The 15,556-nt window shown below is 44.9% G+C and overlaps 1 protein-coding gene and 1 long non-coding RNA gene across 6 annotated transcripts in view; one reads left to right on the top strand and one right to left on the bottom strand.

Moving 5' to 3' along the window:
• Positions 1 to 15,556, bottom strand: part of Mettl21a (methyltransferase 21A, HSPA lysine) — an 81,940-nt gene that overhangs the window by 13,024 nt on the left and 53,360 nt on the right. For 2 of the 5 annotated variants that reach the window (XM_076931789.1, XM_076931787.1), the window contains exons 3-4: positions 1,965 to 2,138; positions 905 to 1,016 (exon numbers count right to left, since the gene is read on the bottom strand). In XM_076931789.1, the coding sequence (XP_076787904.1) occupies positions 905 to 1,016; positions 1,965 to 2,111 (259 nt within the window). In that variant the 5' untranslated portion in view covers positions 2,112 to 2,138. Of the gene's footprint in view, positions 1 to 904; positions 1,017 to 1,964; positions 2,139 to 2,726; positions 3,028 to 15,556 lie in introns of those variants that run through there. The other 3 variants (XM_034497138.2, XM_034497136.2, XM_076931788.1) reach the window with 3 other exon arrangements.
• Positions 3,470 to 7,599, top strand: LOC143441811 (uncharacterized). Its single transcript, XR_013109504.1, has 2 exons — positions 3,470 to 3,643; positions 7,212 to 7,599. It is a non-coding gene; the product is annotated as an uncharacterized LOC143441811 (long non-coding RNA).

The raw sequence follows: 15,556 nt of genomic DNA, 5'->3' as shown, positions 1-15,556 counted from the left end.
AAAGGAATTAAAAAAAAAAAAAAAGGTGGGACAAGAAGGGCTCAGGTTGGGCCTAAAGCACAGGTAGAGCACAAATAATTCAAGGCTCTGTAATTCCAGGCGCGTACGCCTGCACAGACACACATACACCATTAGTGTACGCTGAGAACCTGTAGCACTGGCATAAGAATCCTGGGAGCTTTTTACCAAGCAAGCTCTAAAGTCCCACTCAGAGCCACTGACTCAGAAACTACATGGTAAGAAGAGCCCCAGATGACAATCCTTGGGTGGCTGGGATGATGGATGGTGTCTTAAAAGTTAGCTGCTACTTATCATGAACAACCTAAACGTTGTAGAAAGAAGTCAACAGTGGGGAAAACAACAACAGCAACAACAACAAAAAATGTAAAACTGTTCAAAGCAGCCACGCACAGCGGTACAGCATGTCTGTAATCCCAGCTACTCAGGATCCAGAGAAAGGAGGCCTACAAGCTCAAGGCCAGCCTGGCCAGCACTATCTCCAGCAAGAAAAAAAGTCAATGCCTGTATCAGATGAAGGTTGATAGACTGGTATCGATTAAGAATTATAGACCATTAATATAATTTCTTAAAATGTCATTTGGGGTCTCTAGGAGGGAAAAAAAAAACCCCAGCTATTTCCTCAACAATAAAGGACTATGATTGTCCTTTATTCTACTTCCCTCATGGGATTAAGTCTTGTAGTCTACGGACATTTTAAAACCAAAGAGATTGTATACAGGGTTACTGTCTACAATCATAAGCATGGGAGAGAGAAGCTAACTCAGTAATGGGAATCCCAACCACATGTTTTCTGCTACAGAAACAGTAAGAATACCTCTTGATGAGTTCTGCTCACTAAGGGGTGAGCACTTACCCACTAAGTGCTTACCCACTAAGCACTTACCCAGTAGGGCAGCTACAATGCCCACCAGCCCTGTGCCAGCACCGAGCTCCACAGCAGAGCAGCCCCTGACCTCCACAGCACCCATCTCCAGATACATGGAAAGAACGACGGCCTGAGTCAAAACACAATGTGAACATGATTACGGTCAGCAAGTGTTTGAAGGGCTCTGTAGCTTCAGGATGCCAAACGCTGGCAGGAAGAAACAGTAAACATATTCTCCCCTTCCTTCTTCTCTCTCTCTCCCCTCCCCTTGAAAAGTACAATTCCCAACCCACAGGAACTTTGAGTTGCTGCTGCTGCTGCTGCTGCTGCAAGGTAATATATTAGAGCAAACAGAGGCACAGTATGCCCCAAGCCCCTTATACACCGAAAGCTAGCTAGGGACCAGCTTCATGTAAAAAGCTTCATTTCCTCCTGTGTCTGTCATAGCACGTTTCCACAAAACTATTCTGCTGAGCCTTGCTGTTGAGTCACTGTCCCACAGGGACCTTGGGCACGTTCTGGGCATCAGAAGGTAGGTTTTCACCAAAGTTTTGAAATTTCACATACTGAGTGAGCATTTGCTTAACAATCCCATAATTTTTGCTCCCTTTCCCCCACAGCTATATCCTAGGAGTATAACTGAAGTCTTTATGCTAATTATTTAACAGCTGAAGACAGACTCTTCATAAGCAGAAAAGCGATCATCCTTTCAAACCATGAAAAACTGAAAACATGACATCAGTTTCAGGCTCTGTCTCTATCATTCTTTGTGTGGTATTTTAGAAACTAACTTGATGAGCAACCAGTGCAATCAGGCCCCTGCTTTCTTTTCAGTCTTCCGGTCCTCACTGGGCAACTAAGTGCAGTGTATGTAAGGGAATGGCTGGGGGGCAAGGAGGTGAAGGGACCATAATGTCATAATGTAGATAACGTAATGAATGTACTGCCATGAAGGTGTTGAACCCAACGTTTTTGCAGACTTTACATTGGTGAAGAGTACATATGAACCTAATCAATTTTCTTTCTAGAATACAGTCTCACAACTGTGGATTTCAAAGGCCCTGCGGGGCTGACTTACCGCATCCCAAACCACTGCAGCAACTCCCAGTTGCCTCCAGTCCTGACGGATCTGGATGGTGTGGTTTGCAAAGGAGAAGGTGGCGAGAGGCTTATAGAATTTCTGGAGCCCTATTGCTGCGCTCTCCTCATAGGGTACCAGGGCCATTTCTTCTGAGTCTAACTCTGCTGAGACCTGTCATGCAAAAAGAAGCCTGAGTGACACCAGAGTCATAAGTTGTGTGCTGTACCTTAAGTAACTTGAGAAAGCTGTTGACGCTATTACAAGTTCAAAGTAAGAAACAGGTTGCGGTACATCCAGTTTCTTCAACAGCTTTTCCTCGGAGTCTTATGGGAAGTGAAAATTGGCTCGGAATTAGTGTCAATTATTAACTCTTGAGGGGGAAACACCTAGACATCTCCAACTGGTGAGGCACCCTCCAGGATCCTGTTACTACTTGGGTTTGAAGCTACATAAAGGCACACGGAGTGACACTGACAGCCCTGGGCACCTGATCTGTCCAGACCTGGCTCCCACATTATTTATTTATGTATTTATTTGTTTATTTAATTTTGTTTTTGAACCTACATCCCCACGTTCAGCTAGGACAAAGGAGCCAAACGTATACTTCGGCTAAATCGTAACAGTTCGCCCTGCCTTTTGATCCTAGATGACCCTATGGCAGAGTGGAAGAAGTCACTCTAGGGACTGGAGTCAACAATACTGGCGGACAACACGCGGGACAAAAAGCACGGCTGCAGGATTCCCCGTCCCGCACGCCACCTCGGAGCCACACGAAAGAGTCTCGGGAACCCGGAGCGGGTGGGAGCAGAACTCCGCAGGGACTCCTTTGAGACTCTAGGGTGGAGGCCCGGAGAGGACACACAGCCGCAAGCTAACCTGCAGCACCTCCAAGTAGATACTCACGGTTCCGGGAGGTTACCCGCGCCACGCAAGCGCAATAGCCTTGCCCAGTCGCTGTGCAGAGCCCCGCCTTAAAAGGCTAGATTGACAGAAAGCGGGCGGAAGCTGGTTCCGGAAGGGAGAAGCGAGTTTCCGGTCCGCTCCTTCAGTAGCGCTGCTTTCCCCTGACCCGTGCTGTGTGGTTCCTGTCTACGTAGGGCCCCATGGCCGTGGGGTACCAGGGAGAGCGAGTGGGCAGGGCGTGGGGTGCCTTGTGAGGGAGAAACGCCACCGCCTTGCACCGGCTGAGCTCTTGTGCCGACCTTAAAGTGGACAGTTAGCCGGTGACGTTGGCTCCCAAGGATACACAGCAAAGTAGAGTGCTAAGCGTAGTCACCGTCCGTCTGGTGGCAATGAAGTGGGAAGGTCACTGCCCAGCATCTCTAACCACGGTGCGGGTAGGGAGTGGACGTGCGGCGTCCAGGTCGGGCTTTGAGCCGGACCACGTGCAGCTGACTCGGGCTCTCGCGTCGCTCCGTGCCGACACCCAGCCTGCCGAAGCGGCCACCTTTCTAAATTCTGCCCTTCAGCCTCGGCTGCAAAAACTCCATCTCTCGGGACCTGGCCACCCGAAGGCGGCCCTGCCTCGGCTGCCCTCGCCTCTTCCAGCCGGCAGGGGGCGCGCCTGACCTCTGCAGTCCAGCACCAGCTGCGGGAGGTTGGAGACCCTAAGAGCCCTTTCCTCAAGTTACTGAGTTTTCTGTCTGGGGCTTTTCTTCCTCGCCATTTTCCTCTTAGTAAGTTTTCTCCTTACTTGCTCCATGGCTTTGTGCTAATTTAGCCTCTCAGCTTCCCCTTTTTCCTTTTCTTATTAAATCTCACTTTTTTGCACTAGGAAAGTTAATTAATCCGATTTCTTCAGTAAATACGCAGAACTGAAAAGGTCATACCCCATTGATACGGAGTTACTTGAAGAAATACCTTTCTTATGTGTATTTCCTGTCTCCTTTCTTTCTTTTGGGGACGTACACTAGGCACAAGAAAGTGTAGGCTTTGAGGCCAGAAAAATGTTTAAAATTTTAAATGGGTTGACCTCCCCAGATTCTTGGGATCTGGCTAGCCATTCTGTCTCCCTATTCTTTCCACTTTTCAGTCTTTCCACTGAAAATGAATACACACACACAAGGGAGGATTGTATACATATGTATACGACTTTAAAACTTACCTAAGCGCTCCAGTACACTGCCAGCAAGAGCATTTGCATTACATTTACTTACAGTATTCCTTTTGCCCCTCCTTAGCCCCCTGTGTTGTAATTATTACTGACTTGCTCAGAAAGGGCACACATACGCTTAGGAAAATCAACGTATATAGCAGTGTAGACATTAAAGAGAGCGCAAACAGAATCCACTGGTGAGCCTCTGAATATCTGAAAAAAAAGACGCGTTTAATCCTTGGGGAAAAAAAGAGCATTTGAGAGTCCATATGTAAGCGCTCAGCCTGCTACACGCCTGTCTTTAGTGCCCCTTCACAAGAATTCTCATAGCCTTAGACCACACACATTGCTCTGGCCATCAGAACGTGGTGAAAGGGCCTCTCACACCGTATCGTTGCACCTTTCTCACTACACCAGGACTTTGGTTTGGTTTGTTTGTTTTATTTTTTTTTACTGGATATTTTATTTATTTACAATACAGATGTCATTCCCTTTGCCCATTTCTTCTCCCTAGAACCCCCTATCCTGTACCCCCTCTTCCTTTATGCTTTTATACCATTTTGATTACATGCATGTATTAAGGTCAGTTTTAGGTTGGGGGTCTAGCAATACAATAGATGCAAATAGTCAAGGAACAAGCAATACAATAAACACAAATAGTCAAAGAAAAAGCAAGGCATTAAACCGAATTACATGAACACTCACATGATCACTGTTTCTAAAAGGGTTATCAGGATGACTAAAGTATCTGAGCTTACTTCTCTGTACTAGCCTGAAGTCATTTTCATGTCTGAAGCCTACTTCCTTGGTCTAGCCTAAAATTTAGATTCCTGTCTGAAATTACTTTTTTGTTTTATCCTAATGTCAGATTCCTGATTGAAGCCTACTTCCTTGTCCTTGGCCAATGTCATATTCCTGCCAAGCAGCCCATTTCCTTGAACTTGGCCCATGTCAGCTTCTTGCCAAGCAGCCCCAAAGGCTCTCCATCTCTCCCCCTTTCTTACTTCATTAACAAGACTGAGCCTGTCTTAGATCATTCTGACAAGAATGCCTTCCATACCCATCATGGAATATGCATTATCAAAAAGCAATGCACTTCTGTCTTAGGTTGGTAAGGCTCTGTGCAGAATCTACACGTACTTGGCTTGCCAGCCTGTTAATTTAATAACTCTGTCTGGGGGTACATTTTCAGGTTCAAGCCATGTACTTTGGCTGCCAACATGTTGATGTTGTTAAAGATAAGCTTTTATGTCAATAAGAAGCTCGTACCAAAGAAAACCTTAAATTTGAAATCAAAGTAAATTTTGTACCATTTAAAAAATTATAACTTCATCTTGATAATAATTATACAGATTTCTACCAATAGGTTATGGCTATGCAATAAATCCTAGCTACTCCTCCCTATTCCCACAAAAGCCGCTACTTTTCCCTAGAAAGACAGCCCGATATTAACCACCTTAGTCCCCAAGCCCAGGGAATAGGGGTGCTGACTCTTCATTAACTTCTTCAAGCTAATTACAGGCATTGAGATATTAGAAGAGGGGTCGGGGGGAGTAAATTGATAAGCCTCTGATGCTGTGTCTTCACTGCATCCAGTTGGAATTCCAGGACCTCAGAGGTTTGAGCAGGTCTGCATAACTTGCTTAATAAGTAGATACACCAAGGCTGTGTATTCTGCAATGTACAATTCTCATAACAAATTTTAAAAGTGAGATGAATATTGACACTGTCATAGGCATTGTGTCTGTATAACACATTTAGGAATACAAGGCCTAGACCCAGTCCTTCTTTAACTTTTTCAACTGATTTGAGATGGTTAGCCTGCGAGTTAAGGGACTCTAGCAAATTCATGGCTTGGTTTGTTTGTTTTAAATCAGGGTCTCTCTTCTCTACATAGCCTTGGCTATCATGGAACTCGCTATGTATACCAGGTTGGTTTCAAACTCCAATCCACCTGCCTCTGACTCCCAAGTGCTGGGCTTAAAGGTTGTGTGTCACCACACCTAGCCAAGACTCATGTCTTAACATTCAGGAGCTCTTTAGCACCAGGTCCCCCAGGAGCTTCACAACTGAAACAGGAGTGAGAAAGAAACCTTTGTAATCATGCAGAGCTGGGCATGCTGCAACATTGCTTAGGGGGCACCAGGACAGTGGTGCCAACAATGTGGGAGACTTCCAATGTGAGGGAGAGGGGCTGGAGACACAACTTAGTGATTGAGAGTGCCTGTTGCTCTTGCATAGGCTGCAGGTTCAGTACCCAGCACCCACATAATGGCTCACAAACATCCAAGACTCCATCTAAGTTCCAGGGACCCAGTGTCCTCTTCTGGCCTCCGTATGCACCAAGCACACATACAGTGCACATAAGTATGTACACTCAAAAGAGTCATACACAATTAAAAATTATTAGAAAAGTTTCAATGAGGTACATGTTTTAGTGTGGGTATTGAGCTGTTTGGCAAGGTAGGAATTCTTCTGGAGACCCTCAGACTTGTAAGATCTTCCTCGTCCTCTTGACTTCCAAGTGTCAGTGTCAGCTAAGAGGACTCAGCTCCTTAATCACAGTTAGTTAGTTAGCTCTAAGAACCAAGAGGGCACTTCACTTCCTTTGGTTCTGGTTGTTCAGTTTTCTTTCAGGCATGTTCTCGCTCTATAGCCTGGCCCTGTCTTGAATTCATGACAATCCTCCTGCCTCAGCTTGCTGAATAAGATTATATGTGTGAGCCACCATTCCTGGCCTTCCTTTCATTCTTGCTGAGGATATGCAAAAGGGTCTACTTTTTGCATTGTCTGAGGGTGATTCTAATGTATATTTAAATATAATGATTGCCCTTTTTCCTTTTAGAAAGATGCCCTGGGCTCCTTTCTGTGCTCCTTTCCTGGGATATTACAGGACAGATAAGGAACAAGCTTGGTGCCTCTTTCAGACATGTCGCCTCCCTGTGCACCTTCACAGAGTGATGGCTGGCTACCTTCCTGCACACTCAGGTTAGCTGACAGTGAAGGAGTTCAGGGAATGCCACACTCAAGTGGAAAGTCTGGGTATGCTATTTTCTACTGAGGTTACTAGGGGCTTTCTCTCCAGTTTCCTTCATCTCTTTGGATAGCATTCAGAAAAGAAACTGATGGTCATGTATGCTCTCTCTTAGGAAGCTCCTCAACTAGAGAGGGCAGAACCACAGGAGGTCATTGTTGTGCTCAGATGGTTTCTATCACAAGACAGAGTTCACCCTTCTGACGACCCCGTGAGCAACTTTCCTTACTCAGGAGCTTTTGTGCCTCACCAGATAGTGATGCTCCTGTACTTTCCCTCCTCCCTCCCACAGCTTGCTCTCAACCCCTTTCTCCTGGTGCTCTCTGTAGTCCAGGAGCCTCTCTGAGGTTCCAGAGCTCAGAAAGCTTGGGGGGATTCATTTTCCTTTCCTCTGGTTCACCCATGCATATAATAAAACTGCCTTCTGTTACTGTCTGCTGTCAGCTTGTTCAAAGACATGATTATTAAATATAGACAAGTGGGAAGTTCCCTGCTGCAGTAAATCCAGCTTTCTGGCTCACTTGCTCCCCCCCCCCCCCAGTGTGTGTGTGTGTGTGTGTGTGTGTGTGTGTGTGTGTGTGTGTGTGTGTGAGAGAGAGAGAGAGACAGAGAGAGAGAGAGAGAGAGAGAGAGAGAGACAGAGACAGAGACAGAGAGAGAGACAGAGAGAGACAGAGAGAGAGAGAGAGAGAGAGAGAAAGAGAGAGGAAGGAAAGGGGGTATGTGTATGTATGTACAGCTGCATGTATGCCATGGCACTTCTGTGGAAATCAAGGAAAATCTTGGGTGTAGCCCTCATTTGGGACAGGATGTCATTGTTGTCCACAGCTGCCTATGCCAGGTCAGCTGGCCTGCAAGCTTTGGGAGTCCTCCTGTCTTCTAGCTCACAGTAGGAGCACTGGGGTTATAGACACATGGCTTTAATGGTACTGGGGATCCTAACTCAGGCCCTCACACTTACATGGCAAGTGAACCATCTCTGCCCCCAGCTCTATCCTGCAACAAAACAAAAACTGCCTACCGCCATCATGTAGCAACTTCGAGAAGAAACGCATAGAAGGGCATGTCTTTGGTCCTTCCCATTCTCTGGAATTTGTCCATGTTTGAGGTCACAGAGGCAGCATTCACCTTGCTACAACCTGATTCCTTCACCTCCCACCAAGCTGGAAGCCCAACCTAAGGCTTTATAGAAAGGGATTCAGGGTTGCTGTGGGCATCTGCTTTTGCCGCCTGCCCACCATCTATTGCCTGTTTTCCTGGAGCAGTTCTCTCTGCTTCTGCTTCAAAATCCCAGCTTCTGGGGTCCAGGTTCTGAGTCTGCTCCCAGTCTACAATTTAAAATGTCCCTCTACATACAAAGTAGTTATATCCAGATAAACCCATTGCCAGTGAAAAATAGTGAGTTGAGAATGCATAGAATACACTGCACCTAACAAACAGCAAGCAGCTTAGCAACACAGGCTGCTGCAGACAGCCGGCCGGCTGTGCCTCCTTGTGATCGTGCTGCTGACTGGAAGCTGCAGCCTGCTGCTCTGTTCAGCATCCCAAGGGAGGTTCCTGCTGCATATATCACCAGCCTGGGAAAAGCTCCAAACTCAAAGTATGGTTTCTATTAAATGCATGTCATTTTTACACTGTCATAAGGTCGGACTATTAGAAGTTGGAAACTATTAGTTGTGAGGATTTATTTCTCAGTTTTCCATCTATCAACTAGGAATAATGAGATGACTATTATAAAATGAAGAAGGAACTGAGTTCTTACTTAGAAGTCTTCCCCAAAACAGGACACAGCATACAACAATTGCTGTTACTGCTGTATATTTGGGGTGTGCTATCCTAGGACCCAGTTCTAAGATGGGTCCCGAGCCTAGCCTCTGGGCACATTCTTTCATCTGAAATCCATATGGATTAGAAGTGAAAGTGTGGATACACCAAGGCATGACAGAGCCCTTTCTGTGTCTTATTGGCACTCCCAGAAAACCAGGCTATTGGTGAAGGAGAAAACCTTGAATCAGACCAGTTATCTGATCCCTAGAGAACTGAGCCAGTAGAGAACTGGTTAGAGGACTCAGAATGTTTATGTTCTGTCTACATGATTTACTTACACACACACACACACACACACACACACACACACACACACACACACACATCACCTATTCATTAGGATCCTGGGTTGTATGTATCAGACGCTCAAGCTACATGAAACAAAAAGGGAACACTTTCTGAGTCCTGATAGAGGGAGGGGCAGCTTCTGTTAGTAACCTCTGGCCACCTGGATCCAGCCAACCTAGAATTTTCCACTGTGTGAGCCATTAAATTCTTTAATTAGATTAAGCCCTTTGAGTTGTTTTTGGTGGTGTTCTTTGCAGAAGGAAAACAATCCTAATTTACTGAATCTGGCCGATCCCTTGAACAAAGAAGATATAACATAACACTTGGAGGGGCTGTAGGGGCCATTGTCAGAGTGCTGTGTAAACAGAGGAGCAGATGCTTGCAGAGACCCGGGGCAGAGCTGCCAGATTCTAGGTATTTCTAGTCCTAAACCCTTCATGGATACATGTGGACTCCCGGGGCCCATGGGCACCAGGGTAATGGGATAAACTGTCCTCCTTTTTTTCTTTTCTTTTTTTCTTAATGTTACTTGTAGATATAACACAAACATTCTATCAGTTCCCTATACATGATTACATGATTTAGTGATACTAACTGGACATCACATTTGCCAAAACAACCTGTCCTGAATACCTGTCCTGAATATATGTCAGAAAGACATCTTTTGTGGTTCCTACCACAAAGTCAGCAAGTGGCTAAAGTTAGAAAATATTTATGGCACAGCAGGCCAGGTGTGGTGGCACATGCCTTTCATCCCATCATTCAGGAGGCAGAGGCAGGAAGATCTCTACTACAAAGTGAGTTCCAGGCCAGTCAGATGTCATCTACACAGTGAGACTCTGTCTCAAAACAACAACTCCCTGTTTCATCTTTCTGTCTACTGTAGGACAAAATAGCACAGCAGCCCAAATGCCCTTTGGTCCTGAGGAAGCATACACTTCAACTTGTTTCCTGTTCCCTTCAGGCTCCCTAGCTTCCTCTCAACCTTCTCTCTACTGTACTCTTTTCCTTTCCAATGCCGTCAAGACTGTAAGTGGCTCAGACTTGCCTCAGAGTTCTGGTCCCTGACATACAGTCTATCTTCTGCTCTCTGAACCCTGCTCAGATTTAGGGAGTGGGGGTGCTGAGCCAAACCTAGCCAGCCCCCAGATCCTGGCACTGCCTCATCCTTCTGTCTCCCTCAGACTTTCCCACAGCACATAACAAGGTCCTTCTGGTCTCACAGCTCTCCTCCTGGGACATCTGGAGCAGCTGTCTCTGGTCTTGCTTTTCTTCTACTTCCTCGGTGCTGCCTCTAGGTTTTCCCTAGGCTGCTGCTGCTCTCAGGAAGCTTGCTTTTCATTTTTTCCCCTACAATCCTTCAAACTTGGCCACTTGACTGTGATCCTGAATCCAACTTGTTCGAAAGTACTTCTTTTCTTTTCTTTTCCTTTCCTTTCTTTCTTTCTTCTTCCCTTTCTTTCTTTCTTTTCTTTTCTTTTTTGTCTTTTTCTTTTTTGAGACAGGGTTTCTCTGCATAGCCCTGGCTGTCCTGGAACTCACTCTGTAGACCAGGCTGGCCTTGAACTCAGAAATCCGCCTGCCTCTGCCTCCCAAGTGCTGGGATTAAAGGCATGCGCCACCACTGCCCAGATTGAAGGTACCTCTTAAAACAATCCAAGTCCTCTGCAGCAGCCATGGGAAGAACAGGGAGTTTGACATGACTTGACTGAACTTGTGCTGTTCTCTAAGTCACTAAAGCTCCTTGAGCTTTTTTTCTGTTCTGGAAAGGACGGTTAGTGATGAGGTCCATCTTGCAATGTAGGGAAAGCCCTGGACAGCACAATACACACTGATCCTAACCCAGGCCAGAAACAAGAATTATGAGAACACATTTAAAAAAAAAAAAAAAAAAAAAAACACTCTCTTTTTCTCGTTGTGCAACCTTTGACAAAACAATCGTGAAGTCGATAAAGAGCCCTACATTCTCTTCAAGGGCTTCTCATTTCCTTCACGTTTGTTTTGTCAAATTTAAGGACTTGCTATACCATTCTTTTCCTTACACTCAAGGCAATATCTCATTACTGCTTTAAGATTCTCGATGACCTCACTCCATAACTAGACCATTAAAATCTGTGCAGTCAGGACCAGATGCCGAGCAGCTATTTCCTCCAAAATGAAACATTCCCGGTCCCCTCCTGGGACCCAGTAAGACCCAGAAAGCAAACAAGACATACAAGATTACTAAAGGCCCCTTCTCAAGGTTATAAAAGCCGCAGGAATTGCTTAGGAGAGGAGTCTGTCAGCAGGGCACTGTGTTCTAGCTGGACGGTAACCTCCAAGGATATGGCTTTCATGAATCACCAGTCAGGCTGGGGTGGGCTTTTGAGTGATGCAGCTGCCTTTGAGTCATCCACACTCCCGTGAGTAATCCCCAAAATCTCACTGCTTCACTACACTGAACTTGGGTGGAATGATTCCTTGTGTCGTTGTCAGTGTCCTAGCTGGGGTGTTTAGGGCTTCCCAGAAAAGTCATACAGCATAGACTATGAGTTCAGCTCATTCTAGTTCCTGCTCATTCCATGACAATCTGCCCAGAAGAATCTACTTGATCCTGCCACAGCAGGATGGCGAAGGCCATGATCCTGTTCTCCAGATCTTACGTTCAACTGGCTCCAGGAAAGCAACTCACTGTATCAATTCCCAGGGCTGCTTTGAAAAAAGGACAACAATTTTAGTTAGCTTAAAATGTGCACAAGTACACACAAAGAATTTTGGATGTCACAATCAGCAGGGCCATGTTCCCTCCATAGATTCCAGGAAAGGGTCCTCCCTTGCCTCTGGTGGCCTTGCATGTGTCCCTTGGCTGCAGCAAAAGAAACTCAGGCTCTATTTCCAATTTCACATGTGTGTTCTCCCTCTGTATCTGTCTCCAAAGCCCCCGCTTTGTATAGGACACCAGTTACTGGGTTTCAGACCCACCCCAACCCCATATTACCTCATCTTTACTTGATTATATCTGCAAATAAGTATAGATGGTCCCTGACTTTCAGTGATTCAGGTACAGCAGCAAAGGCAACAGCGTGCATTCAGTGGAAACTACTTTAGCTTGCATTTCACCTTTCCCAGGCTAGCAGTATTTGATAAGTACCTTGAGATGCTGGCCAGTGTTTCACACTCAACATCTTGATCTTAAGGAGAAACAGTGTACACACCACAGTGTATTGTACTGGAAGCTATGATATTCCATAAGTTAGGCACTATTCAACGCCTCCCTTTCTCTGGTACTAAGGCAAGCACTCGACTGATGAGTTATATTCCAGCCCTCTTTTTACTTTTTGGAGACATGGAGACAGTCTCATTGAGTTGCCTAGGTTAACCTTAGACTGACTCTATAAACCCAGGCTGGCCTTGAACTTTGTGCCTCAGCTTTTCATGTTGCTGAGACTCCAGGCCTATACTACCATGTCATCTCTTCAATGCATTTTGACTTAAAACATTTTCAACTTATGGATGGTTTAATAGGAAGCACATCCCACACATTAACAAATATCTGTATTTGCAAATAATACCTTGCTGACAGATTTGAGTGTGTGATGGTTTGAATGAGAAAAGCCCCCTATAGGCTCAGGTATTTAACTTGGTCTCCAGTTAGTGATGCTGTTTGGGGGAGGTATTGGAACTGTAAGGAGGATCAGCTTTGGTGGAGGAAATATGTCACCTATGCCACCTGGAGGCTGGCTTAGAGAGCTGATAGCCTTGCCCCTAGTTTGCTCTCTCTGCTTGGAGTTTGCAGTTACACGATAGTCTTTGTTGGAGACAATTTTTGGTGTTTTAAGGAAAAGGCTGCCATGCTGGAGATCCATCATCTCTCCCTTTAGCTTGTCTTCTATGACACCAACAAGGGCAAGCTCATCTGCCAAGTCCTTCATTAAGATACTGATGGCACAAGCCATGTCAACAGCACCAATCCCAACAACTGCAATCTTGTTCTAGGGAACCTGTTCTTCCTTAAGAAGATTCACAATCAGCTGGTCCTTGGGGGTTGCCATCTTGGACTTTGAATCTTTTGATACCGCTAGTGCACGATGGAGGGCAATGGGCAAGCAGCAGCAGCATGCCCTGGGCTCGGCAACAGTGGCTCCAGCATGCCTACACAGATCTTAAAAGGAGAAGTTTCAACTTCATATGGAAACAACAACAACAAAAAAGCTAAAAGAAGCCTGAGTAATAAAATAATGGGGGGAGGGATTGCTATCCCCAACCTCACCATATCACCATATACTACAGTAATCAAAACAGCATGGTAGTAGCACAAAAACAAACACACTGATTAACAGGTTTAAATCAATGACCTAGACATCAATCCACACACCTACAGACACCTGAATTTTAGTAAAGAAGCCATAAACACACAGTGAAATAAAGACAGTATTTTCAATAAATAGTGCTGATCAAACTGGGTGGCTGCATTGTAGAAGATCCACACTATAACCTTGCACAAACTCAACTCCAAATGGATCAAAGACCTCACTATAAAAACTTATACACTGACCCTGATAAAGAGAAGTTGAGAAACAGTCTTGAACCCAGTGGCTCAAAAAAACCTTTTTGAACAGAACACTATTTAGCATAGGTACAGGGATCAACAATCAGTAAATGGGACCTCAGGATACTAGAAAGCTTGCATGGCAAAGGGCACTGCCATTTGAATAAAGTGGCAGCCTACAGAATGGGCAAGGATTTTTATCAACTCCCCACCAACAGAGCACTAATATCCAAAATACATAAGAGAACTCAAAAAACTAGATATCAAGAAAGTCAACAGCCCAATTAAAAATGGAGAACAGAGTAACACTTAAAGAAATATTCAGCATCATTCGTCACCAGGGAAATGCAAATCAAAGCTACTTTGAGATTTCATTTTACTCCTGTCAGAATGGCTAAGATCAATAAAACAAGGAACAGCTTATGTTGAAGGTATGGGGTAATGAATGCACCCATCCATTGCTGAGGAGAGTGCAAACTTTCCCAGCCATTGTGGAAATCAGTGTGGTGTCTCCTCAGGAAGATGAGAATCCATCTACCTCATGATCCAGCTATCTCAATCATTCTTGGGCATATACCCAAAGCGCAAGTCATCCTACCATAGAGACACTTGCTCAACCATATTCATTTTGGTTCTATTCATAATAGCTATAAATTGGAAACAGCCTAGATGCTCATCAACAGAAGAACTGATAAAGAAAATGTGACATGTTTACACAATGGAGTATTACTCAGCTGTAAAAAAAAATGACATCATTTTTGCAGGTAAGTAGACAGAACTAAGAAAGGTCATACTAAGTGAGACAACATGTATCCAGAAAGATAAATATGGTAGGTATTTGCTTATATGTGGATATTAGCTGTTGAGACAATGATAACCAAGCTACAGTCCACAGAACCACAGAGGTTAGATATAGAATAAGGGACTAGAGGGGACAGATAGCTCCCCCTAGGATGGGATGTGTAGGGAGCTAGAATGAGAGGGTCCGGTGTGTGTGTGTGTGGGGGGGGGGTGACAAGGAAGGGAATATATATAGAGAGAGACAGCCTAAATTAAGGACCATTTAAGGAGTAGTAGGAAACCGAATATAGTAGAGGCATTCTAAAATACAAAAGTGAAAACTGTGAATAATGAGCTAGACAGAGTCCCAACTGGACACCTTGTTAGCAAATGATGCTTCTGACACTGGGAATAGATTACACCTAATTGAGTTGTTGGCCAAATCAGTCTTATAGGAACCCCCAAACAATCTAGGCTGTTGCCAAGGCTATAGACTGTTCTCCACAAACTAACTGTAGGGACCCACTGCTGACGCTGCCCAATCCACTCATTAAATACCCCAGTGTGTGTTCTTCCCTGGAGAAAACTTTCTCCTCTCAGCGTTCCTTAGTTGCCTGTAGTTGTGTGTGCAGTGCTAAGGCCTCCTGGGTTTTCTCGTATCCACTTTTATTCTATTGTTGTCTATTGTTGATGGCCTTACTCAGCTCGTGTTAAGAGTCTTGTTGCTGAGATTTCATGAGTGTGTAACTTCTAATATTCTTAGGAGTCACAATCTCCCTCAGCACACTCCCTCATCCTCTGGCTCTCACAGCCCAGGCCTAAACCATACACACGAGTGAGTTTATACAGACTGAGTCAGTTTTATTTATGTACTTAGGGATATATATGTATATACATATAACTTTAATTTTTTTTCAAGCCTTATTTTTAATGATGGTTTTTAAATGCTTTAACATCCCTTGTAGCCCAACACCCACCAGAGGTAATGCAAAAGAAAGGATACAGCTAGCTCTATAAGCAAATCTAGCTTAGCATCC

This window comes from Arvicanthis niloticus, chromosome 3 (assembly GCF_011762505.2).
Source record: "Arvicanthis niloticus isolate mArvNil1 chromosome 3, mArvNil1.pat.X, whole genome shotgun sequence".
Taxonomy (NCBI): Eukaryota; Metazoa; Chordata; class Mammalia; order Rodentia; family Muridae; genus Arvicanthis; species Arvicanthis niloticus.
Note: the sequence above shows the minus strand (reverse complement) of the source record. Positions and strands in the feature narration are given on the sequence as shown.